Genomic DNA, 25,943 nt, shown 5'->3' with positions numbered 1-25,943 from the left:
TCTCTTACACACACACACACATACACACACACACACACACACATACATTCACACAGACACATTTTCTCTCATACTCACAGACACACTTTCTCTCTTTCACTCACATACACATAAAATGAGTTTTTGCTGTGGAGGATAAAATGAAGCTTTAAGCTCATAGATGGCTGATTGCTTAGTTTGCGTCTTTCATAAAACTTACTTTTAGTTTTACAGAAGAAAATTGTATTTATTAACAGACATATTTCTCAGTGCTGGAAGAGATTTGAGCATTTAGAATGAATCAGCAGACTTGAGGGCAGCAGGCATTATCAAACCTGAGGAGTGGAAGGCAAAGGGGCAAAGACTTGAGGGAAGAGAGGAGAGTGTCAGGAAAGGGATGGTTTGAGGATTCAGCCTCCTTAAAGGACGTGCTTGTCCTCTCTAGCCCTGTCTAGCTGGGCTTTGATCATGTGAAATTAGATGAAGGTTCTGAAGTTCACTATGTTTTTCTTTTTCTTTTTGATGTTTTCAAGACAGGGTTTCTCTGTGTAGCCATGGCTGTCATTTTACTTTCTTTTTAAATTACATTGATTTTTACTTATTTGCTGTATAGTGTGTGTACGTGGGAGCATGCGAGTGTCATGGTTGGTGTATATGGATGTTAGAGGACAACTTGTGGAGTTGGTTCTTCTCTCCTACTATGTGGGTCCTGGGAATCGGGTTCAGATTGTCTGACTTGGTGGCAAGTGCCTTTATTGGCTAAGTCATCTTGCCAGCCCCATTTTTCCTTTCTTTTCTTTTTTCCACTAGGTAGACCAGGCTGGCTTCAAGCTCACAAGAGATCTGCCTGCCTCTGCCTCCAGAGTGCTGGGATTAAAGGTGTGCTAGGATGAGACCATAAATATACTTGTCAGTTATACAGTCATTTTTAAGTATCCTGCTGTCTTTCTGAGAGATTATTGTAATTTGAGTGACATATCCTTGCTTCCTCCCTCTCTCCTCATTTCCTTCCTGCCTTCCCTCCCGTGTGGTTGTAGTACACATGTATGTGTGTGCAGACATGTCTGGAAATTAGAAGATGTGATTGGCTATTCTTCAGGAGCTGTACATCTTGTTTGATGCAAGGCCTGTTGTGGGGACCCAGGGTTGCTGATTAGGCTGTACTGGCTGGCCAGTAAGCTTTAGAGACCTGCCTTTCTCTTCCTGCCCCGGGCTGGGTTTACAAGTGCATGCTTTCTATCTGGGTGCTAGGCTCCGGAATCAGGTCCTCATGTTTATCTCAGCACGTACTTTACACTTGCCGCCCCAGCTCAGCCAGCCTGCCTCCCTCCCTCCTCCCCCCCAAGACAGGGTTTCTCCGTGTAGCTTTGGAGCCTGTCCTGGATCTCACTCTGTAGACCAGGCTGGCCTCGAACTCACAGAGATCCGCCTGGCTCTGCCTCCCGAGTGCTGGGATTAAAGGCGCGTGCCACCACCGCCCAGCTTGGCCTGCCCTTTCTTGACAAAGTGAAACTGAGAGCTGCAAATTCAGGTATACAATAAGTTCAGATTTTTTAAGATAATGAATTAAAGTAACTGAAATAGCTCTCCAGAGTTCCTTCTGCCTGATTTAAACACTGTAAGTTTTTGGAGACTCACTGTATTTACGTATGCATATATTGTTTTCTCAGGTTATGCGCATTGTGGATAATGTTCGTCCTGACCGACAGACAGTTATGTTTTCAGCTACTTTCCCTAGAGCTATGGAGGCTTTGGCCCGAAGGATCCTGAGCAAGCCCATTGAAGTTCAGGTTGGAGGCAGGAGTGTGGTTTGCTCAGATGTGGAACAACAAGTGGTAGGTACCGTTTTCAGGAAATTGTCAGTTTTCCTGGTGTTTAGGCAGTGTGTGTGCAATCCTTTTTGTATCATAGTTGTGAGATAGGTAGATAACTTCTGAAGTTAAATATTAGGCATCAGTTATAACCTTCAGTCTGTTGCCAGGTCCACGGAACTGACTTAACAAATCTCTTTTTAGTTCTTCTACCAGAATTGAGGGCTCACAGAAATGTACATCTTTGTCTTTGATTAATAGGATTTGAGGTTGAGGGCAGAGAGAGCTGACCAGTCACCATGGTTACAAGTCCATCAGTTAAAAATCCACATTTGCCTAGCCATTTTATTATTTTCTATTCATTCACTACAGATTAAACAAACATTTTTGTTTTAGGACACATTTGTGTTTTTTACATTAACTTGCTACAATGTGGTGTTTTCAGATTGTGATTGAAGAAGAAAAGAAATTCTTGAAATTACTTGAGCTTTTAGGCCATTATCAGGAGTCAGGATCTGTCATTATATTTGTGGATAAGCAAGAACATGCTGATGGTCTTCTGAAGGACTTAATGAGAGCATCTTACCCTTGCATGTCTCTTCACGGAGGTAATGTGCTTAATTTACCCATGGGTATGTTTTTAAGTATTTAGCTTGCCAAGAACTGACTTGTGCTCTGAGTAATATTTGCTTTGTTGTCTGTAATGTAGATAGAAGAAATCTTACTGGTGTTTGACAAAATTTCACCTTTATATAGTGCAGGCTGCTATCTATGGCTCTTCACGTGATTGCCTTGAGATAGTGCCTCTCACTGTACCAGCTAGGTTTTCTGGCCATTGGGCTGTCTGAATCCACCTTTCTCCATGATCCAGCACCAGGGTTATAGGTATACTCTTTACATGGGCATTAAAGTCTTGAACTTGGGCAAGCACTGTTTCCCACTGAAGCTTCTCCCTGCCTCCTTGTGCCTAGAACTTTTTCATGATCCCAGATGGAAACTGTTCCTGTTAAGCAATTATTCTCTATATCTCCCTTCCATCTGTCCATTATAACTAATATACTTCTATGCTATCTTACGTCTTTATGAATTTCTTATTCTTTGTACTATATATTGTGAAATAATACATTTTATATCCCTTTGTGTTTGGTCTGGTTCACTCAGTCATGATGATTTTATGATTCATATTTTAACATGTATTAGATTTTCTTCTAAATGCTGGATAATATACCCTTTTGTGTATATTTACTCTCTCCCCTTGATTGACTTGTTGGTAGAGACCTGGGGTGATTCTGTAGTTGACTGTTGTGTATGCTGTGAATACGACATGTGGATATCTTCACAGCTTTCAGCTCCTTTGAGTGATGGAGTTGGTAGAGTCATAGAACTTGTACCTTAAGGTTTTTGAAAAATCATCAAATTGATCTCTTTCTTTTTTTAAGATTTATTTATTTATTATGTATACAGTGTTCTGTCTGCATGTATGCACAGATCTCATTACAGATAGTTGTAAGCTACCATGTGGTTGCTGGGAATTGAACTCAGGACCTCTGAGCCATCTCTCCAGCCCCAAATCTGTTTTTTATTTCTGCATTTAGAACTTTCTTAGTGGAAATGGAAAATTTCAACAAGTTTTTTTGTTTATCTCTTAATTTATCTGTTTATCTCTTAATTGCAGGTATTGATCAATATGACAGGGACAGCATCATAAATGACTTTAAAAATGGAACCTGCAAACTCCTCGTGGCCACGTCTGTTGCTGCTCGAGGTCTAGATGTGAAACATCTAATTCTTGTAGTAAATTACAGCTGCCCCAACCATTATGAGGACTATGTGCACAGAGCTGGACGGACTGGAAGGGCAGGTAACAAAGTAAGTCTTCACAGTCATGTCTTTATTAAAGCACAGGTGTTTGGTTTCCGGAGTCGATAGCAGAGGTTATGACGATATTTTGAAAATCTTTAGGTAGCAGAACATAATTGGATGTTTTTAATCACATATGTGTATGTCTCTATGTTGAGGTTTTTTTTTTTTTCTAGGCAGGGTTTCTCTGTGTAGTTTTGGTGCCCGTCCTGGATCTCGCTCTGTAGACCAGGTTGGCCTCAAACTCACAGAGATCTGCCTGGCTCTGCCTTCCAAGTGCTGGGATTAAAGGTGTGTGCGACCACTGCCTGGCCATGTCTATATATTGTTAAAATTACTGGTTATGGGGCAGGAGAGATGGTGCTTTGGTTAAAAACACTGGCTCTTTTTTGCAGAGAATCTGTATGTAGGTGGAGTTAGCTTGTCCCAACCACCTGCTCCCATATAACCAGCAGCCGCTTCCTAAATAACTGACTCAGAGACTTAATATAAATTATAAATGCTTGGCCAATAGCTCAGGCTTGTTTACTAATGAGCTCTTATAACTTAACGCTTTTTTTTTATCTATGCCCTGAGGCTTGATCCTCTTTTGTGTGTTAGACTCATTCTCTGTCTAGCCGGCGTGTCCTCTCACTCTGTCCTTCCTTCCATCTTCTCAGTTTGGCTTTCCTGCCTAACTATCTTGTTGAGCTATTGGCCAGTGAGCTTGTTTATTAAACCAATCATAGCGACATATATTCACACAGTGTACAGAAGGATTATTTTACAACACCTGTGTCTGTTTACAGTATTCACATGGTGATTCACACCCATTTGTAACTACAGTTCTCAGGGATCCCGATACCCTCTTCTGGCCTTGGTGGGCACCAGGTATATATGTGGTGCACAGACATACAGGCAAAACACCCATACACACTTAAAAACCAAAATTAAGCTGGGCAGTGGTGGCACACATCTTTAATCCCAGCACTTGGGAGACAGAGACAGGTGGATCTGTGTGAGTTTGAGGCCAGCCTGGTCTACAGAGTGAGTTCCAGGACAGCCAGGGCTACACAGAGAAATCTTGTCTTGAAAAAACCAAACCAAAACAAAATTAAGACTATCAGGTACCTTGGTGGTTTCTCACAGGTAGTAGTAACAGTTTGTGTCCCTCAGGTTTACTTTGCTCTCACCTAACATTGTCTGCACATAGACACACTTGTACGTAATTCAGGATGTTTCACTGCTTTTGTTGGTTGTTTTTTGTCTTGACATATATAGTCTAAAGCCATGGCTCTAACCTTCCTAAGGCTGTGACCCTTTAATACAGTTCCTCACATTGTGGTGACACTCTAATCATAAAATCATTCTATTGCTACTTCATAACTATAATTTTGTTGCTGTTATGAATCATAATGTAAATATCTGATAAGCGACTCTTACAAAGGGGTCACGACCCTTAGATTGAGAACCACCAGTCTAAGGCCTCTTTGTTGTTTTATTTGAGGGTGATACCTTGCTTTGTCATCACTATTCACAAACTGTATATGCGCCACCACACACAACAAAAGCAATTTCTTTTTTTTCTTTTTTCTATTTTACAGTGCTGGGGATATAACAAGTGCCTCACCATTGAGCTGTATGCCCAGCCAGTCATTCCTTTTAAAAAAGAAGTAATTTTTATGTGTATGGATGTTTTCCCTGCATGTATGTCTGTGCACCATATGCATGCGTTGCCTATGGAGGCTAGAAAGGGGTGTTGTAATCCCTGGAACTGTAGTTAAGACAATTGTGAGCTGCCATGTTGGTGCTGGACATTGAACCAGGTCTTCTGGAAGAGCAGACAGTGTTCTTAACCACTGAGCCTTTTCTCAGTCTCCCTTGCCCCCAATAATTCTTTCTGAAAGCATGGGGTATTTTGTTGTTAGAAATATTAATAGTTACATATTGTTTTTTGTCAGCCTTAGATGTTGTATCATGGTATAACAGTGGTACCAACAACTGCTTATGTTCCTGCCAAACTGACCGTATACTGGGCAGTGTTCTAAGTTCTTTACAGCTATCATTTCGTCCTCAGGAGCCCAGTGAAATAGATAGGAGTTCATTTTGTAGTGGAGAACCATTGAGGAACATACCACCTGTATCTTAGGCCTTGTCGCAGTAGTGCCTCCTTAACTGAGGCATTCTGAGGCATCTGGACACTTGTCCTTTAAAAGATTAAAGAGTGGGACTGGAGAGATGGCTCAGTGGTTAAGAACACTTGCTCCCTTTTTCTTTTTTTTAATTTCTTTTTTTTTTTATTTTCAAGACAGGGTTTCTCTGTGTAGTTTAGTTTTTTTTTTTTTTTTTTTTGGTTTTTCGAGACAGGGTTTCTCTGTGTAGCTTTGCGCCTTTCCTGGTACTCGCTTTGGAGACCAGGCTGGCCTCGAACTCACAGAGATCCGCCTGGCTCTGCCTCCCGAGTGCTGGGATTAAAGGCGTGCGCCACCACCGCCCGGCCTGTAGTTTAGTTTTGGTGCCTGTCCTGGATCTCGCTCTGTAAACCAGGCTGGCCTCAAACTCACGGAGATCCGCCTGGCTCTGCCTCCCGAGTTCTAGGATTAAAGGCGTGCGCCACCACTGCCTGGCTCACTTGTTCCTCTTATGGAAAGCCCAGATTGGGTTTCCAGCACCTACATGGTGGCTCACAACTACCTGTATAACCCACTTCCAGGGGACCTTGGGCCCTCTGTCCTCCATGGGTTCCTGAATGCATACCTCAAATACACATACACATGAAATAAATAAATTAATAATTTTTTTAAAGGTTAAGGAGTAGCAAATATGTCTTGTTGGCCACAAATACTCTCTCATCACCCCCTCTTTCTCTTTGCGCATGTGTGTTTATAATCGTATAAAACAGGAATTTTAGCTCATGGGAAGCATAGCGGCAGAGCCTGGACAGCAGGTGTGACTTTAGATATTCCTGAAATTAGGTCAAAATGTCTGAGAAAATGATAACCTGATGGTTTGCTCTCTTCCCTGCCCGTCTTCCTCTTGCCTGGACTGAAGAGTTGCTGGGGCATCTGAGCGCTCCACTTTCCAGACTTCCAGGAAGATTATACAACTGATTTCATTTTTGCAAAATAGTTTCAGAAGTACATAATTATGTAAAGAACATTTGTATACACAATCAAATACAAGCACACACTTTGGATCTTAAAAACATGAGCAGAGCGTGAAGGTGCATTTCTCTGATACCAGCACTGGGAAGCAGAGGCAGCATCAAGGCCACCTTGATCTATAGAACTAGACTCTGACTCAGAAAACAAACCCAAAATGGAAAGCTTTGTATATAAACATCCTAAAACTAAGATGTTAAAGCTGAGCATTGTAATTCATGCATGCAATCCCAGCAGTTGGAAAGTTGAGGCAGGAGACTTGCCATTAGTTGAAGGCTAATATTGGATACAGAGTGATACTGTCTTTAAAAAACAAAAAATAAAAGGGGCTGGAGAGATGGTGCAGTGATGGTTCAGTGGTTCAAAGCACTGACTGCTTACGGAGGACCCTTGGTGCTCACAGCTGTCTTGTTAACTCCAGTTCCAAGGAATTAATGCCCTCTTCTGGCCTCCACAGGCAGGGCATATATGTATGTGGTACACACACATAGATGCAGGCAAACACTCATATGCAAACATTTTTTACGTTTATTTTTTATGTTTATGAATGTTTTACTTTTATGTATGTGTAGACATAGTTTCTCGTCAGCTGCCAGCCTGCAAATAATGACACAGAGACTTATTAATAATTATGAAAGCTTGGCCTGCAGCTTAGGCTTCTTTTCTTTCTCTTTCTTTCTTTCTTTCTTTTCTCTCTCTCTCTCTCTCTCTCTCTCTCTCTCTCTTTCTTTCTTTCTCCCTTAATCTTCTTTCTAACTAGTTTTTAAAACTTAAATTAACCCCTTTCTATTCATCTCCATCCTGTCATGTAGTGTTAGCTCTCTTCCATCTGTACCTTCTGTTTCCTCTCCATGTCTCCTGGCTTCTTCCATGCATAGGAATAGCCTAGATTCCTCCTCCTACTTCCTCTCTCTGCCCGGAAGTTCCGCCTATACCTCCTGCCTACCTATCTGCCATTTAGCTTTTTACGCCAATCATAGCAATATACCTTTAAACAGAGTACAAATAAATATCCCACAGCGTGTGTGTGTGTGTGTGTGTGTGTGTGTGTGTGTGTGTGTGTGTGTATGTGTATGTATACGTATGTGCGCCCGCCCACCCGCCCGCCCGCCACATGTGCACTTGGTGCCTGCAGAAATCAGAAGAGGACTTTGGATTCTCTAGAACTGGAGTTACAGATGGATGTGAGCCACCACGTGGGTGATTGGAATCCAACCTGCAAGAGCAACAAGCTCTTAACTATTATCTTTTTAAAGCAGTCTTTTTTTTTTTTAAATTAGCATACAGAATAATGGGTTTCTTGATAATGGTTTAATATTTGTTTTTATTGTTCATTCTCTCCCAGTGCTTATTCCCACCCTGTGGTCTTCCTTCCGCAGCCCCCTTCTGCTCTCCTCTCACCTATACTCTATTATAAACTCTTTGTTCTTCCCCTTCTTTTCTTTCTGATTTTATGACCTACGTGCACCCTACGTGTGTGCACTCTTTAAATTAAAATCTAGGATCCACATGTAGCATATGATCTTTCCTTCTTTCTTTCTTTCCTTCCTTCCATCCATCCGTTTATTTGTTTTTTCGTGTTTTTTTTGAGACAGGTCGATTCTTATTTCATTTAACCTAATGATTTCTTGTACCATTTTCTATAAATGTCATGATTTAATTTTTCTTTAGGCCTGTGTAAAATTCTGCTGTGTGCATGTACCCCATTTTCTTTATCTACTCACCTGTTGCTGCATATCCTGGTTCTATTACTTAGCAATTGTGAATAGTATAGTATTTTCTGTCATTTGTTTTCTTAATGTTAGCTGTTTTAACTGGGGTGAAATGGAACATCAAAGTAGTTTTAACTCATCCTTCCCTGCTAAGGATGTTGAGCTGGAGAGATGACTCAGTCAGTGTGGACCTGAGTTCAGTTACCAGAACCCATGTAAAAAGCTGATGTGTGCAAGCATGCACTTGCAATCCCAAGCTGAGGAGACTGAGACACACACACAAGTAGATTCCTGTGATTTGATGGCCAGCCAGCCAGCCAAGCTTACCTGACAAACTCCAGGCTAGTTGGCAACCTTGTCTTTTTTTTTTTTTTAGATTTATGTATACAGTATTCTGCCTGCATGCATTCCTGCAGGTCAGAAGAGGGCACCAGATCTCATTACAGGTGGTTGTGAGCCACCATGTGGTTGCTGGGAATTGAACTCAGAACCCTGGAAGAGCTGCCAGTTCATAACCTCTGAGCCATCTGTCCAGCCTGGGAAGCTGTCTTAAATAGGGTGGGCAGCACCTGAGGATAGATGCCCAAGGGTATCCTCTTGATTCACATATGTGCATGTCCTCTCTCAACATGCATATACACATAAAAAGTAAAGAATAAAATGACATTAGATTGCTAATTTGTTATGTGTGGTGCTCTCAGAAACTATCTCCAGAAACAGAGTTATGTCCTACCTCCCATACCAGGTTTATTTGTCTCAAAGAGTCCCCCAAAGCCTCCTGTCCAGGAATGGACTGGCCTATAGCTGACATGAGGGACGAGAACAGTGAGACAGCAGAGAGTAGAACAATATCTAAAGGGTATCTCCTCCAACAGAGGTTACTGCTGCTTAGTCCTTAAAGAAAAGAGCCTGGAGTGGAGGGAATGCAGACGGACGTTCATCCATGGAGTGGCCGGAGGACTCTGAGTTGGGAGCTGCAGACAACTGCCTCAGCCTCCCCAGTGTCTGCTCGCTGTTTGCAAGGGCTCAGTTTAATGGTGGTGTCTGCCTGCTGCTTTTTGTTCTTTTTTTTTTAAATTTTTTTATTCCTTTTACATATCAACCATAGATCCCCTCTCATCCCTCCTCCCCCTGCTCCAGCCCCCCTCCACTTCTCCCCCATCCCCTCCTCCAAAAGGGTAAGTCCTCCTACTCAAGGCAGCCTCCCCAGCCCATGTCTTGTTTCATAGTGTTATCTTTTATTTTCTCTCTCCCTTCAGCTTCTCCATAATTCCTGACCTCAGATTATGCAAGAGAGCCATAGTGATGAGTTCATCATAGTGATGAGCAGCAGCATAGTACTGACACAAGGACAGACATGTGGACAAGACAGAATAGAAGGTCCAGAGATAAACCACAGCCTTAACCGGCTCATGTTTCAAAGAGCTGTAAAAAATCTACATGGAACTAAAGACAGAATTATGAAATATGAATAATTGTTCTTTCTTCTTAGCATTACTTCGGCTACTTGCTGTCTTCTGTGCTTCTAAGTGAATTTTAGGATTGTTTTTCCTAGTTCAAAAATGAATGTCTTTGAAATTTTCTGCATATTACCTTGAATCTGTGGATCACTTCTCAGTAATACAGCAATGTCATACTATTAATCCTTCCTATCGGTAACTCCAGATCTTTCCATCTTGTAATGTCTTCTTCAGTTTCTTTAGAGACAGGAACTCATGCACCTTAGGTGGGCCCAGAACTCATTGTGCAGCTGCCTCCACTTGTGTGGTGTGCTGGGCAAGCACCCTACTGACAGAACACTTCTTCAGTATCTGAATGTTCTCACTCTAGAAGTCTGGGCCTCCTTGTCAGATTTATTTCTAGACTTTTTTTTTTTTTTGTTTTGAAGCTTCTATGAAGGAGGTATTCCTCATTTTCTTGTCTGTAAGTTTGTTATTGGTTTATTCCAACGGTACTGGGTTTTGTATGTTGATTTTGAGTCATCTTGTCTAATATTGCTTCCTCATTTTCATTAGGGTTATGCCTACACTTTCATCACAGAGGATCAAGCTCGCTATGCTGGTGACATAATTAAAGCTCTTGAATTGTCAGGGACGGCGGTGCCTCCTGACCTGGAAAAACTCTGGAGTGACTTCAAAGACCAGCAGAAAGCAGTGAGTCTTTAAAGTTCCTTATATGAGTCATTAACAAGACTGGAGAACACTGGATATTTTGGTAACTGTGTTCACTTACATCTTTTTTGTTTTATGTTTTTTTCTGGGCAGGGTCTGGCTGTCTTCGAACTTGGTATATAGACCAAGCTGGCCTCAAATTTTCAGATTTATCTGTTTTCTGCCTCCTGAGTGCTCATATTAAGGGTGCATATCCAACCACTTACATATTTAGAAGGAAAAATAGTGAAAATAGAATCTTTTGTTTAAACTTTGTCATGTTTTTGTTAAGTTGGTATATTCTACTTTGAAAATATTTAGCAGTGTTTACTCTAAAAATTAACTTTGTTAACTTTTTTCTTAAAAGGAAGGAAAAATTATCAAAAAGAGTAGTGGTTTCTCTGGCAAGGGATTCAAGTTCGATGAAACAGAGCAGGCTTTAGCCAACGAGAGGAAGAAGTTACAGAAAGCTGCTCTTGGCCTGCAGGACTCAGATGATGAGGATGCAGCAGTCGATGTAAGTATCCGAGGTCTCTCTGTGTGGGTGCCATGGGTCGTATATGAAACCTGTTTAACTTCGTTTAATCCTCGAGTTTTCCAGCATACTTGTTCATAGAACATACTTTACACATCATAGTAAACTATCCCAAGCTAGATGTGGTCATGCATGACTTTACTTCAGCTACTCAGAGGGCTGTGGTAGGAGTGACCCCAGAGTATAAGGTCAGCCTGGGCAGCACAGCAAACTTTCTCATACAACCACAGATGACCTCTGCTGAGAACAGTCTTGTAAGTGTGCTGAGCCTGACTATGCTGTTGAGAACCCTGAAATCAGAAAGCATTGGTCCAGGACCACACTGAACACAGACAGGGCAGGTCTCCTGTCAGTTGTAGGCCATTTCTTTCTGGTGCACCACACTAGCTTAGAATGAAGTAAAGTTGCTGTTTGGTTATGTGTTTACCTTGTAGTGAGTGAACTCAAAAGTTAGTAGGTTAGAGCTGGGCCTGGTAGCATGCTTAGCATTTAGGAGTTTCATGGTACTGTGGTCTGTATAGTAAGCTGCAGGCTAGCCAGGGCTACATAGTGATACCCTGTCTCAAAAAGAACAAAAACAAAAAGTGATGATGATCAAGTCATTAAATCTACCCTACTTTCAAGGGGAAAGTCACTCAGTTTTAAATGTGTTTTAAACACCATCTGTCACACACAACACACACGCACACAAAACAAATACAAATGTGATTTTTGTTTGTTTTTTTGAGGCAAGGTTTCTCTGTGTAGCCCCGGCAGACATATGCCACCGCCGCCGCCTGGCCTATTTACTAAGATTTTTAAAAAACATGTGTGCTGTTTAATTTAAAACAACCTCACCATAAAAACTATTTGATAGCTATAACCCTGTAAGGGAAAATGTGTGTTTTTAAAAAAGAAGCTAAATTAAGACCATTTCATTAGACATGCTTTCTAAATTAATCTAATTTAAGTCCAGCAAGCTTTCCCTACCTCTGAGACCGAGAAGATAAAAACCCACGACATCTGATCTGGTCTTCTGGAGGAAGTTGTGTGACTCTCATCATGATGCACAAGTCATTTTGGGCAAAGCAATCCTTTTTGTTTTGTCCTTTTTTCTGTTTCTATTCTGTTCTATTAACTAATTCTGTGTGTGTCTATGTGTGTGGTGCATGTACCATGGCATGTATGTGGAGGTCCGAGGAACTTGAACTCAGGTCAGCAGGCTTGCATGGCAACTGCCTTTACCCCAGAGCCGTCTCACCAGCCATTGTTCTGTTTCTGTTGGGTTTTTGAGCTCTCTTTAAAGACAAGGGAGCTGGTGAGATGGCTCGGATAAGGTGCTTGCCATATGCCTGGCCACGTGTTGTCCTTGGAGACCCACACACAGTTAATGTCTTCTTTTTTAATGATAGTGTAGCTAACAGCACTAGGGTTGACTGTGGAGAACTGAAAGCTTCATTGTTGCTCTTCCTCATAGGGAAGTTAGCCTTCATGTCCTTCCTCATCCCTTCTCCTTCTTGTTGGTTTGTTTGGCAGGTTGTTGTTCTGTAGCTGGAGTTTTGCTGCCTGGCCCACAGTCAGGACAAATCTCTCTCACCCGCCAGTCCCACAGCTGCTCAGACCCAACCAAGTAAACACAGAGACTTATACTGGTTACAAACTGTATGGCCGTGGCAGGCTTCTTGCTAACTGTTCTTACAGCTTAAATTAATCCATTTCCATTAATCTATACCTTGCCACATGGCTCGTGGCTTACCGGCATCTTCACATGCTGTTTGTCATCATGGCGGCTGGCAGTGTCTCTCTGACTCAGCCTTCCACTTCCCAGCTCTATTCTCCTCCTTGTCCCGCCTACACATCCTGCCTAGCCAATGGCCAATCAATGTTTTATTTATTGACTAATTAGCAACACATTTGCCATACAGAACATCCCACAGCATTGTTCTGTAGCCTACCCTGATTCCAGCTGTTGATCCTCCTATCCCGTCTCTGGAGTGCTGGGGTTAGAAGTCTATGTCACCATGCTAACCCATTTTCCTTCCTTCAGAAGAAGGGGCTGGGGTGTGGCGCAGTTAGTAGGGTGCTTGCTGTCATCTCCAGCAGTGCATGAACTGAGTGTGTTGCTGCAAACCTGTGGTCCCAGCCCTTGGAAGAGGGGGCCTGAGAATCAAGGGGTGGAGATCAGGGCTGAAGAGATGACTCAGTAGTTTAAAGCACTTGTTGCTCTTCTGGAGGACCCAGGTTCAGTTTCTCCAGCATCTACACGATGACTCACAACCAGAGGAACCAAAGTCCCCTCTGTATGTACATGGTACATATGTATGCAAACAGGCAAAACCTACGTAAAGTCAAATGAATAACTGAAAGAAAACCAGTTATGCAATGAGTTTGAGGTCAGACTGAGCTACATGTGACAACTTGTCTCAGAAGAAGAAGGAGGAGGAGGAGGAGGAGGAGGAGGAGGAGGAGGAGGAGGAGAATCCTCGTTTTAGGAGTGGGGGTGGGAGTCCTGCCTCAGGAACATACTGATCATTCCTCCTGAGAATCACTGGCCTTGAGTTATAGCCCTAACTTCCTTCATTATAAAATAATTTGGGCTTGGTGCCTGAGTCCTGGAATAGTTCAGTGCATCATTTGTGCTGCTCTGGCTTGAGAGCCCGTGTTTCCTCATTGACAAGATTGGGATGAATTTTCTGTGCCTCTCAGAAGTCTGATTAAACAAATCTTGTAGCATGGTGTATTTCTTTCTTTCTTTCTTCTTTTTAATTTTTTTCCATTACAGACAATAGATTTTTGAAAGAAAAGTCCGTGAAGAGCTGTTTCTTTTTCTGTTGATCCATGTATTTGAATTTATGTAAATTTAACTAATTCTAGCCTTTTATGGAAACATTTCTTTTTTGTGTAGATGCAACTAAGTTAATATTTCTAACCCAGTACTAACTAATCCCTGATTTCCCCTGGTCTAGATTGATGAACAAATTGAAAGCATGTTTAATTCAAAGAAGAGAGTAAAGGACATGGCTGCACCCGGCACATCTAGTGTGCCTGCCCCAACTGCAGGCAACGCTGAGAAGCTAGAGATCGCCAAGAGGCTGGCTCTTCGGATCAATGCTCAGAAGAACCTGGGCATCGAGTCTCAGGTATTAAGTAATTTGTTCCGAGTCTTAGTCATTGTTCTTGTTGCTGTGACATGAGACTCTGGAGAGTGACAATTCAAAATGGCAGGGTTTCTTGTAGTCTAGGCTGGCCTTGAACCCTCTGTGTAGCCAAGGATGACCCTCTCCTGGTCCTTCTGAATCTACTTCCCATGTGCCAAGATGACAAGGGTGCTCCCCTACCCTGTGCTTCAGTGAGGGTGCTCCCCACCCTGTGCTTCAGCAAGGGTGCTCCCGGACACTGTGCTTCAGCGAGGGTGCTCCCCCACCCTGTGCTTCAGTGAGGGTGCTCCCGGACACTGTGCTTCAGCGAGAGTGCTCCCCCACCCTGTGCTCCAGCAAGGGTGCTCCTGGACACTGTGCCTCAGCACCACTTTCAATGTAGGTCCTTTCCAGGAGCACAGTGAACAAGTTTTGTTAGAAAACAAGTTTCCAAGAATACAATCGTGCTCAATACAGGACTCTCTTTGATGTCTGCCTTCAGAAGTTCTCTCTGTAAACCTTCTGTAGAAAGCCTGTTAGGCGTGAGTCATGGATAGCTCATATAGAGCAGATGAGCATCTTGATCGAGAACACTCCACATTCTGAAACTTTTTTCTTTGGTGACCTGATGTTGAATTTTTTTTTTTCTGTTCGTTTTTCAAGACGGGGGTTTTTCTGTATATGTAGCCCTGGCTGTCCAGGAGCTGTCTCTGTGGACTAGACCTTGAACTCAGAGATCCACCTGCCTCTGCCTCCTGAATTCTGGGATTAAAGACATGCGCCACCACTGCTCAATATGTTTTGGATTTTTTTCTGTTCAGCTGTATATATTCAGATGGTAATGTCTGTGCAAATATCCTAAAATTTAAAAATTTAAGCCCCGAAGTGCTTCTGTCCCAAAGCATTCTGGGTAAGAGATCTCCAGCTTGTATTTTCTTCTTAGCAAAATAGAAAAAATGTGATTCTTTTCTTTACTAATCTGTTTCATTGGTTGGGTTTATTGGCTACAGAAGCAGTGCTGGGATTAAAGGCGTGCACCACCACCACCCAACTGAGGTTTTGGTTTTTAAACACGGGGTCTCGTGTTCTTTGGCCAACCTAGAGCTGGCAATCACTTCCTTTCCTGTACCTCCTGAGGGTTGGGATTACAGGAGTTTGCCATCATGCCTGACACTGTTGACTTTTAAGTAAAACAGAATTCTTGTGACATGCCCAAAGGATGAGTTAACTAATTTTGACAGTATTTTGAATGAGTCATTTACCATAATTTATTGAGTATTTGGATGGTTCACTGTGGGTGGAGGAGGGCTCAGTGATGCAGCACAGGCATTTTAATGAAGTAGAAATGCACAGTAGTCACCAGTATTTGCTTTTAGAAGAACTGTGTTATGTGCTTCTTACTGCGAGTTAGCTAATGATCCGTGTCTGTGGTGCAGTAATACATGGTAGGCCACTGACTGTCCCTCAGTTCCTTGTCAGGAGGAGAGGAAAGTCACAGTGTCAGTTATGGACTTACACTGGTAGTCACATGTGTGAGGAATTGCATTAGAAAGATACTTTCTGTTTATTAAGCTGATTTAGTGGCTTTGGGGAGAATCATTATGGGAATGTCCTGGCCCCTATCTCTGTCTGCAGCTGAGGTTTAACTGGAGGTCTTCTTAAACCGCAGGATGTGATGCAGCAAGCCACCAATGCCATCCTCAGAGGGGGAACCATTCTGGCTCCCACGGTGTCGGCAAAAACCATCGCAGAACAACTTGCTGAAAAGATCAATGCCAAGCTCAATTACGTGCCTTTGGAGAAACAGGAGGAGGAGAGACAGGAGGGTGGCCAGAGCGAATCTTTCAAGAGATATGAGGAAGAGTTAGAAATTAATGACTTCCCACAGGCAAGTAACAGAAAAGTTTTTATATTGTGAACAGAATCCCTTCCTTAAAACACACAAACTGTTAGGTCTTTGTTGTTCTGTCTGGGTTTATTTTATTTTATTTTATTTTATTTTAAGATAGGGCATCATAGTACAGCCTGGCCTGTACAAATTCTATGTGTAACTAAGGATGAACTTAATGCCAGACCCTCTTACCTCTCGGGTGCTGGGAAGACAGGTGTGCACCACCACACCTGTCTCTGTTGGTTTATTTTTTCAGTACTAGAGAGAGAACCTAGGACTTGATACATGCCAGGCAAGTACTTTAGTGCTGCTCTGTACCTCCAACCCCTGAAATAGGATTACTTGTAAGTGAACATTAATGACTTGGCTTTTACCTATATAAGGGAGATAGTAATAGACATTGAATCTATAATCTATTCTTTTTTGTTTGTTTGTTTTTGTTTTGTTTTTTGTTTTTTTGAGACAGGGTTTCTCTGTGTAATCCTGGCTGTCCTAGAACTCAGTAGACCAGGCTGGCCTTGAACTCAGGAAATCAGCCTGCCTCTACCTCCTTAGTGCTGGGATTAAAGGTGTGTACCACCATTGTCCAGAGAAAAATCTTTTTTAACCCAGAATTTTAGACCAATTGTGTGATGTTATATATTGGGATGGGGTGGGGCACAGGTCTTAGGACGGGCGTGTTAGTCAGAGGACAGCTTGCAGGAGTTGGTTTTCTCCTTCTACCAGGCAGGTTCCAGGTTTTGAACTCAGTTCATTAGCCTGGGCATCGGGAGCCTTTATCTACCCAGCCATCTCACCTGCCCTCAACTCAGATTTCTGTGTTGTGATTTGATTCTGCAAACCTTTGTTTTAGACGGCGCGGTGGAAGGTCACCTCCAAGGAGGCCCTGCAGAGAATCAGTGAGTACTCTGAAGCCGCCATCACAATCAGAGGAACCTACTTCCCTCCTGGCAAAGAGCCCAAAGAAGGAGAGCGCAAGATTTACTTGGCGATTGAGAGTACGTACTGTTGCTTTTGTGTGAAGCTTGAGTTAGATCATTGAAGTAGATGTAACACGGGTCAGTGTGAAGTTGATAGTAAGAAAGACTGAAATTAGGGGCATCTCTAAGAAATACATGACCATGTGTCGCTTGAGGTCTTTGAAGTTCAGTAACCACATAGATAGAAAGCTGAATATAGATCTATTTGTGGGATTTAAGTTTGAAAATTTTCTACAGAAAGTATGAATTTTAAGGACATACATTTTTCTTTTTTTTTTTTAAAGATTTATTTATTTATTATGTATACAGTGTTCTGTCTGCATATACACCTTCAGGCCAGAAGAGGGCACCAGATCTCATTATGGATGATTGTGAGCCACCATGTGGTTGCTGGGAATTGAACTCAGGACCTCTGGAAGAACAGCCAGTACTCTTAACCTCTGAGCCATCTCTCCAGCCCTCTTTCTTTTTTTTTTTTAACTGGACACTTGATGGTTTTGTGTGTCATCCTTGTGCAGGGGCCATGCTCATCTTCTCTGCATCCTTCGTATTTTAGTGCATGTGCTGTCCAAGTGAGCACAGGACTGACAGCACCGTAAGTCATTAGGAAGTAGACCGCTGTTCTAGGTCACTAGCCTGGCAGGCAGCGCACTCCCTAATGTCACTTGAGGCGTTGTCCCCTGGGCCTCCTTACAGTGCAGAAGCAGCCAGTGTAGTTCAGTGGTGTGAACCATGTTTTCTGCTCAACCTTCAGGTGCCAACGAACTGGCTGTGCAGAAAGCGAAGGCAGAAATCACCAGGCTCATAAAAGAAGAACTGATCCGACTGGTGAGTGAAGCACACCCTCAGGCCTTGTTTGTTGTAGTGACTGTTCATTGCATTTCATACAAGCAGGCATAGAAATCATCAACACCTGTCTTGCTAGCTGATCACCTGTTAGCCCAGCAGTTTGGGACTTGGAAGCAGTTGAATTTCAGGGACAGCCTGGTGTGACTTGAGACCCTGTCCCAACACAGAAATATATCTTTTTTTTTCTTTTTTAAAGATTGTTTATTATGTATACACTATTCTGCCGGCATGTATGTCTGCACGCCAGAAGAAAGCACCAGATCTCATTATAGTTGGTTCTGAGTCACCATGTGGTTGCTGGGAATTGAACTCAGGATCTCTGGAAGAGCAGTCAGTGCTCTTAACCTCTGAGACATTTCTCTAGCCTCACATAAGTGTATCGTGATGGATTTTTAGAGTAGGCACTTCTTTGTAGTCACTATCTAAATGAAGAAATGCAGACCATTTCTCCATCTAGAAGCCTGGCCTCTGGCTTCCATGTCACTGTTCATCGCCCTCAGATAGAGACATATTGTGACTATAAATTTGGAGATTAGTTTTATGTGTTTTCACCTCTGTGTGGTGGACTATATGCTGTTTATTCTGTATATCTCAGCATTATATTGAGGAGGCTATCTATATATTGCAGGTAGCAACAATGGATGCCTTTTTATGCCTGTATGCTATTTAATTGCTTAAGTTAAATATGTATTATTAAATTAAATAAGTTAACTTACATATTGAACTTGATATTCTGCTTTTGGCTTTTGTGAATAACATTTCTATGAAACTTCTCCCTTGACTTTTTGCTATACATTAATACATTTCTTTATTGAATATACACTTTGGAATAGAAATTCTGTTTATAAATTCTATACAGTTTATCTTTTTGGTAGGTGTTACCACATTGTTTTGCAAAAGCATTTACCAGTTTTCACTCATTGGAGCATCTGGAAATGCCACACCTGTAGTGTAGTCAGTATTTCACAGTTTAGGCAGTGAGTTAATTTTGGAAAAAGAACAGCCTGCTAAAGATAACCTTTGTAAAGGGGGCCACAGATACACCACTGACCTTAAATACCAGGTATGGGCTATAAACCCTCCATATAGCCGCTGCTTTGAAAGGAAGTCAGGAAGTCTGGTAGGATCATCTAAGGATAGATGAGGGGGAGGGGTTCTGAAATTCCATTTATAATGCATAGAATTTGGGGGTGGGGGGAGTTTTTATTTTTTATTTATTTATTAATTTTTGGAAGCAGGGTTTCTCTATATAATCCTGGCTGTCCTGAACTCACTCTGTAGACCAGGCTGGCCTCAAACTCACAGAGACCCACCTGCCTCTCCCTCTTGAGTGCTGGGATTAAGGGCGTGTGCCCAACTTAAGAGGGAAGAATATACTTTTTTTTTAAAAACACTTTTTGTTAACAATTTATTTTTATTTTATGTGCATTGGTGTTTTGCCTCCATGTATGCCTGTGTAAGGGTATCGGATACCCTGGAACTGGAGGTACAGACAGTTGTGAGTTGCCATGTGGATGCTGGGATCCTCTGGGAGAGCAGCCAGTGCTCTTAACTGCTGAGCCATCTTTCTAGCCCAGGGAAATAGTTTTTTAAAAACAGGGTATACAAAACAGGAGAGAAAATATAAACAAGCTTTAAGTCAAGGACTTCAGGCCAAGTATGGTGACTCATTCCTGTAATCCTAGCACTTGGAAGGCTGGGGAAGAGGATTTCTAAATTCAAGGCTTGCCTTGGCTATTGAATGTGACCTTGTCTCAAAAACTACTAATAATATAGTAGTGTACGAAGGTCTCGATAGTTTCACTGAAGAGTAATAGAAAAAGAACTTCATGCTTCGAGACTGCAGAGGTATCAGGGAAGGGGTACGGATGAACAGAGAGAATGAATTCATTATTGAGCCGTTCCTCTGCCTCCACCTCTGCCTTTTTATTTTGGCTCTCTGATGGTTTTACACATTGCTAACAGGAGATGATCTCAAACATTCACTTTGTGTGTGTGTGCGCTTTTCCTAACCTTCTCTCTTTTATTTTCTATCATAGCAAAATTCGTATCAACCAACCAACAAAGGACGATACAAAGTATTATAAACATCGTGAAGCCACTTTGTACCTGTGCTGGTCTGTGAAGTTTACAATGTATTGTAAAGTAAGACTTTGAAAATTCTGTCTTGCTTATTTTTTAAATACAAGAAACCAGTGTTTGTTACAGAAATTGTCTGTCAGTAAGTACTGCCCCACACTGATCCAAACTCCATTTCAATCAGACCTGTTCTCAGAGTGTGATGTTCTTAATGTAAACCTTAGATACCAATACTTTAAGTGTCTGGAAACATTGGGGTTTTGTGTTGAATGTAGTAATAAAGTATGTCAGTCACTAAGGGGCCACTGACCTCTCCTCTTTTACTGAAATTGTGATGTGATCAGCTCCTAAGAAAAGAGAGAAGTCCTTGTCATATTTTATTGCCACCTTTTAAGCTCAAATCTTATTTGACTGAATGGAACATGTGAACTGGATCTAAGAATGTTATAGTAGACGTTTACAAAATAGGTTCAGAGTTTTTTTAATTTTATCTTCAGAAATAAGTAGTAGTTGGTTTGCCTTTGGTTTTGTAAAATTAAACATAAGCAGCACTATGGGATTTTTGCATTTCTTTCCCTTTTCTTCCTCATTTAAGAGAGTCCCTGTATAGCTTAGGCTGGCCTTGAACTTGTGACCCTCCTGCATCTGCCTTTGTAGTGCTTGGGATCACCACACTCAGCTTCCCACTTCTTTCCACTGCAGTAGAAAGGTTTGTTCTTAACCTCTGATTGCCTAAGTGCTAATTCGTTTCTTGCTTACTTTTAGAGAAAGTGATTGTGGCCAATACATACTAAATATTTTTCCTTTTCCTCTAAAGTGTTTAGACATTTATATTACATACAAACACCTTATTACTTTTAATCCAATTTCCCTTCAGGATGGTTGAGTAAGTTGTGAATTTTTCCCTCTTAAAACAAGGCAGGTATGAATGCCTGTCATCCTAGCACCCAAGAGGCAGGGGCAGAAAGATCATGAATTTGAGGCCATCCAGGGCTTACATGATGAAGCCTTACAGAAAGCAGAGGCAGGCAGATTTCTGGGAGTTCAAGGTCAGCGGTCAGCCTCATTTACGGAACTAATTCCAGAACAGCCGAGGCTACACAATAAACCCTGTCTTGAAAAAACAAAAAAAAAAACCCAAAAACCCAGCAACAAACAAGGCTGAGGATATGGATCAGTGAGGATATAGGTCAGTGGTAATGCACTTTCCTAAGCGTGCCCAAGGTCTCACTCAAGAAAAAAACAAAACATTTTTGTTAAGTGCTGGTACTGAGGCAGATGAAATGACTCAGTGGGTAAGTTTCTTTCTACCAAGTTTGGTCACCTGAATTCGATCAATCCTGTGATCCACTTAGCAGGAAATGTAAGTTGTTCTTTGATATACATCATGTATGCGTATGTACATATGCACATGCTCACACACTCACAAATGTAGTAAAAGAAACAAATTACATTAAATACTGGTATTTAAGTTTCAGACTACAGACTCTCTTAGTAAAATTTAGTGCACAAAAACTCAAGAATTATACTTTAGAGCCTTTAGGGTCTGATTCTGAATGGTATGATTCGATTACCTAAAACTACTTTCAAGACTCCCAATACATGAAAACTTCATATTGTCATCAGAAAAGAAAAGCTTTATCAGCTATTAAATAAATATTTATTTAAGAGATAGAAAAGTTCTTTAAGCATTCTTGATTTATACCAGGTGTGGTGGTCCACACTTGTAATCCCAGCCTTCAGGAGGCAGGGGCAGGATGATCCCTGGGTTCAAGACCAACCTGTTCTACATCGTGAGTTTCAGGCCAGCCAGTACTACACAGTGAGACCCTGTCTTATAAAAAGAGAACAAACAAATACATATGTATATATTCTTGATTTAGAAGTTTTAAAGTCAGAGTATACTAGAGTTGTTAAAAGAATTAATTTTAAGTCTAGAGAGGTAATCCACTAAGTAAGAGCGCCTGGTGCTCTTGTAGAGGACCCAGGTTCAGATCCTGTACCCACATGGCAGCTAATAGTTATCTGTTATCCTAGTGAATAAATCTAAAGAACAATCAAAATTTTTAACATAGTTAATAGCCATGTTGACAGATGAGTATTCTGTTTGTTAAGTGTATTTGTACTGGAAAGGTAAAATGGAATTGGGAAATGTTTTTAGACCTTCACATATCCAGTTACTTCTCTTGAAGGACGTAGAGGAAAATACCTGTAACCATATAATGAAACAAAACTTTGGACTAGAATTCTGGTCATCAGTACTTCTTCCCGCCTTAGTTATTATCACCCAGGTGTAGTTTGTTACTTTACAAAATATATGGCAGTCACACTAGTTCAATGGTGCTCCCTGAAACTCACTGGATCCCTTTGAGACTCAGAAGTTACATTATTTCAAATTTTCTGTTTGTGGCTCTAGTTGTGAAGAAACACTGATAGTATTTTGTTCTAAAATGAAATATTGCTTAGTACATTTTTTTAGTGTCAACACTGACTGATTTTTAAAGTTTGAATGATGTACAGATTTTGTTTTTTAATGCAATATCAATATTTGCTGAAGCTCTCTAAATTCCTTACAGAATAAAGTTAATTCAGTCTGCATTGGTCTCAGATTATCTTTCCTTGAATACTCTGTGTTTTGCTTTTTCTGTAGTCTTTTTTAAATTGTAGACAGCTAAGAGAAGTATTATTGTTAATATATCCTTTTGCATTTTTTGAGACAGAGTTTACCTGTGTAACCCAGGTTGTCCTGGAACTTGCTTTGTAGACCAGGTTGGCCTTGAACTCACTGAGAGATCTTCCTGCCTCTGCCTCCCAAGTGGTGGGGGGTATACATAGTGTGCATCTTTAAAAAAACAAAACAAAAACCTTTTCTTTTACTTTATCAAGTATACATTCTTTTTAAAAAATAAATTTTATATATTTTGTTTTACATGTGTTTTTCAGTTTCCATGTATATCTGTGCATCATGTATGTGCCTGGTGCCTGCAGTGGCCAGAAGAGGGCATTGGTTTCCCTGATGTATGAAAACTTACTATTGTCACCAGAAAAAATACTTTATCATGAATTAAGTAAGTGTTTTTTAAATTAAGAGATAGAAAAGTTCTTTAAGAATTCTTGACTTAAACCAGATGTGGTGGCGTACACATGTCCCCCAGCCCTCGGGAGGCAGAGGCAGGATGGCCGCCGCCGAGTTTGCCATTTTGCCAGACATATATATTCTTTTAGAAAATAGTCTTTTTGTTTGTTTGTTAGACCAGGCTGGCCTCAGACTCAAAGATCCACCTGCCTCTGCCTCCTGAGTGCTGGAGTTAATAGAGTTCACTACCACTGCTGAGCTACACATTCCTTTTTTTGTTTGTTTTTTTGAGACAGGGTTTCTCTGTGTAGCTTTGGAGCCTGTCCTAGAACTTGCTCTGTAACACAGGCTGGCCTCAAACTCACAGAGATCCTCATGCCTCTGCCTCCGAGCGCTGGGGTTAAAGGCATGTACCACCGCTGCCCATTGAGCTACACATTCTTTTTTCCTTTCTTTTTTTTGGAGCTGAGGATCGAACCCCAGGGCCTTCCGCTTGCTAGGCAAGCACTCTACTGAGCTAAACCCCCAACCCGAGCTACACATTCTTAAAAAATGTGTGTGTGTGTGTGTATGTGTGTGTTGTGCTTAGTTGCTTTGCAAGAGGTCTGGGTTTGGTCTTCAGCATTGCAGAAGAGGAAAAGGAGAAAGAGGAGGCATGGACATGAAATCCAGAGCGACTAGGGTCCCTGCAGTTCATTTCACACACTTGATTATTCCCTGTGTAACTGGCCATGTTGGGCAGTCTGTGATTGGTCACCACAATGCTTTTCTGACTTCTGAGTCTCTTCTGGAGCAGCAATCTCTAGAAACCAATGGAATTAATTAACTAGAGTTGACTTCTGTTTTAAAAGGGAAACTTGCCCTTGAATTGTGGTGTTTATAAGTGCATACAGCCATCTATAGTGTGTGCTGCTTTTTTTTTTAAACAATCTTATCTTTTTTTTAAAAAAAAAATTACAAATTACATATTAAACATATTTTTGTGTTTGCCTGTATGTGCCTTTTCTTGTGAGTGTGCATGCCATGGTTCAGGTGTGGAGGTCGAGGAACAAGTCTTAGGAGTTGGTGCTCTTCTCCTACCAGGATTGAACTCAGCCTTGGTTGTAAGTTCCTTTATCTGCTAAGCCATCTCACCTACTCCACGTCAACATCATGAGACTAGAAAACTAGAAAACCACAAACTCTCTGAGATCAGACTTGTCTCTGAGCTTCTTATGCTACAGCACATGTATGAAGGTTAAGACTCAAGGTTGTCCTCTGATCTCCAGATAGTTGCCTGCACTCAACACAATTTAGCTTGCACATTTCATACACACCCCCCCACATGAACATAAAATGAACATAAAAATGAAAAAAGAAGAAAACATACCTGCCATTTTTATTGAACTTAATACTATTTTATGTTTTTACTTTAATTTTTTGAGGCAGTGCCATATGTAGTCTAATGTGGGATATTTGATGATACTGTGAAAGCCTGAGATTGTGTTAAAGTCTGCCTTGAGTGAGGGGGCGTGGCCAGTGACCAGTTGACAGGAAGGAGGAGGGAGGGACTGACTTGCAGATTGGTGGTCATTTTTTGGTTTGTGATGAGTGGAGAGACGCTCTCTTGCTGATTTGCCACAGACAAACTGAGAAGTCAGCAGATTTGATGAGATACCTGGGAAGTCCTTTAGGAGAGAGTTAAAAGATACTAAAAAAAAATCTTTCCCACATTAAGAATGAGAACTATCATAATGCAGGGAATTAGGACTCTGTTTAGTGATACTATGGATGGCTTGAAAATGGAAAGAATAAATGAGGGGATGAACAACCTAGCTGGGATTGACATAATATCAGAGGTAATTACTGTCGGTTGGGTAATTCATATTTTATTATCCTTTAAAAAGTGTGTAACACGAATTCTAAATGGTCTTTTAATAAAAATTCCCGATGCAAGATTCTGCTGAAAGATCAGAGAAGCAGAGCAAGCCACAGCCACCACCTCTACCTCACCAATTCCTCACCTGAAAGAGCCTCAGCTGATTGGCCTCCAGCTGAAAGGGCCACTTCTGCCAAAAAGCCTAGCCAAAAGGCCTTTAACCAAAAGGGCTTCCTCAGTCGAAAAGGCTTCTAGTTCCTGTCTCCTCTAACCTTATATACCTTTCTCTGCCCACCATATCACTTCCTATCTCAACTTCTCCAGTGCTGGGATTAAAGACGTGTGACTCCCAAGTATTAGGATTAAAAGCATGCGTGCTTCCCAGTACTGGGATTAAAGGTGTGTGCCACCACTGCCTCGCTCTGTTTCTCTCCTAGACTGAGTCAATCTCATATAGTCCTGGGTGGCTTTGAACTCACAGAGATCCAGATGGACCTCTGCCTCCTGACCTCTGCCTCCTGAGTGCTAGGATTAAAGGTGTGTACCACCACTGCCTGACCTCTATGTTTAATCTAGTGGCTTGTTCTGTCCTCTGAGCTTCAGGCATGTTATGTTAGGGTGCCCAATATATCACCACAGAAGTGGTTTCATAATTGTGCCAGATATGAAACTTTGATAAGATACAAGCCTTACTATTGATAAGACACAAGCCTTAAAAAGACTATTGATAAGATACAAGCTTTAGAAAGACTTACTACTGATAAGATACATAAAGACAGAGAGACTTACTAATGAAAATGAGAAAAATTTGATTGATACAAACCTTAGAAGGACCTACTAATGAAAAAAAAAAATCAGGCACAGACAGGAATTTAGAGAAGAACCAACTGCACCACTGCATGATGAA

At 41.5% G+C, this 25,943-nt stretch overlaps 1 protein-coding gene and 1 non-coding gene across 2 annotated transcripts in view; one reads left to right on the top strand and one right to left on the bottom strand.

Annotated features, from left to right (window-relative positions):
* Ddx46 (DEAD-box helicase 46) overlaps nt 1-22,700 on the top strand; it is a 54,402-nt gene extending 31,702 nt beyond the window's left edge. The window contains exons 14-23 of the mRNA XM_052727660.1: nt 1,650-1,814; nt 2,236-2,398; nt 3,466-3,659; nt 10,518-10,655; nt 11,020-11,169; nt 14,133-14,306; nt 15,973-16,191; nt 17,048-17,192; nt 17,929-18,002; nt 20,063-22,700. Coding sequence (XP_052583620.1) covers nt 1,650-1,814; nt 2,236-2,398; nt 3,466-3,659; nt 10,518-10,655; nt 11,020-11,169; nt 14,133-14,306; nt 15,973-16,191; nt 17,048-17,192; nt 17,929-18,002; nt 20,063-20,110 — 1,470 coding nt within the window. The 3' untranslated portion in view covers nt 20,111-22,700. The remainder of the gene's footprint in view (nt 1-1,649; nt 1,815-2,235; nt 2,399-3,465; nt 3,660-10,517; nt 10,656-11,019; nt 11,170-14,132; nt 14,307-15,972; nt 16,192-17,047; nt 17,193-17,928; nt 18,003-20,062) is intronic.
* On the bottom strand, nt 17,648-17,754 carry LOC128104814 (U6 spliceosomal RNA). The gene has a single exon (XR_008216117.1). It is a non-coding gene; the product is annotated as a U6 spliceosomal RNA (small nuclear RNA).
* Nucleotides 22,701-25,943: the final 3,243 nt, after the last annotated feature.

Source organism: Peromyscus californicus, unplaced genomic scaffold (genome assembly GCF_007827085.1).
Source record: "Peromyscus californicus insignis strain IS unplaced genomic scaffold, ASM782708v3 Scaffold_8__1_contigs__length_139910024, whole genome shotgun sequence".
In the NCBI taxonomy this organism is placed as follows: Eukaryota; Metazoa; Chordata; class Mammalia; order Rodentia; family Cricetidae; genus Peromyscus; species Peromyscus californicus.
The sequence above is the reverse complement of the archived record's forward strand: the minus strand, read 5'-3'. Positions and strand labels throughout refer to the sequence as shown.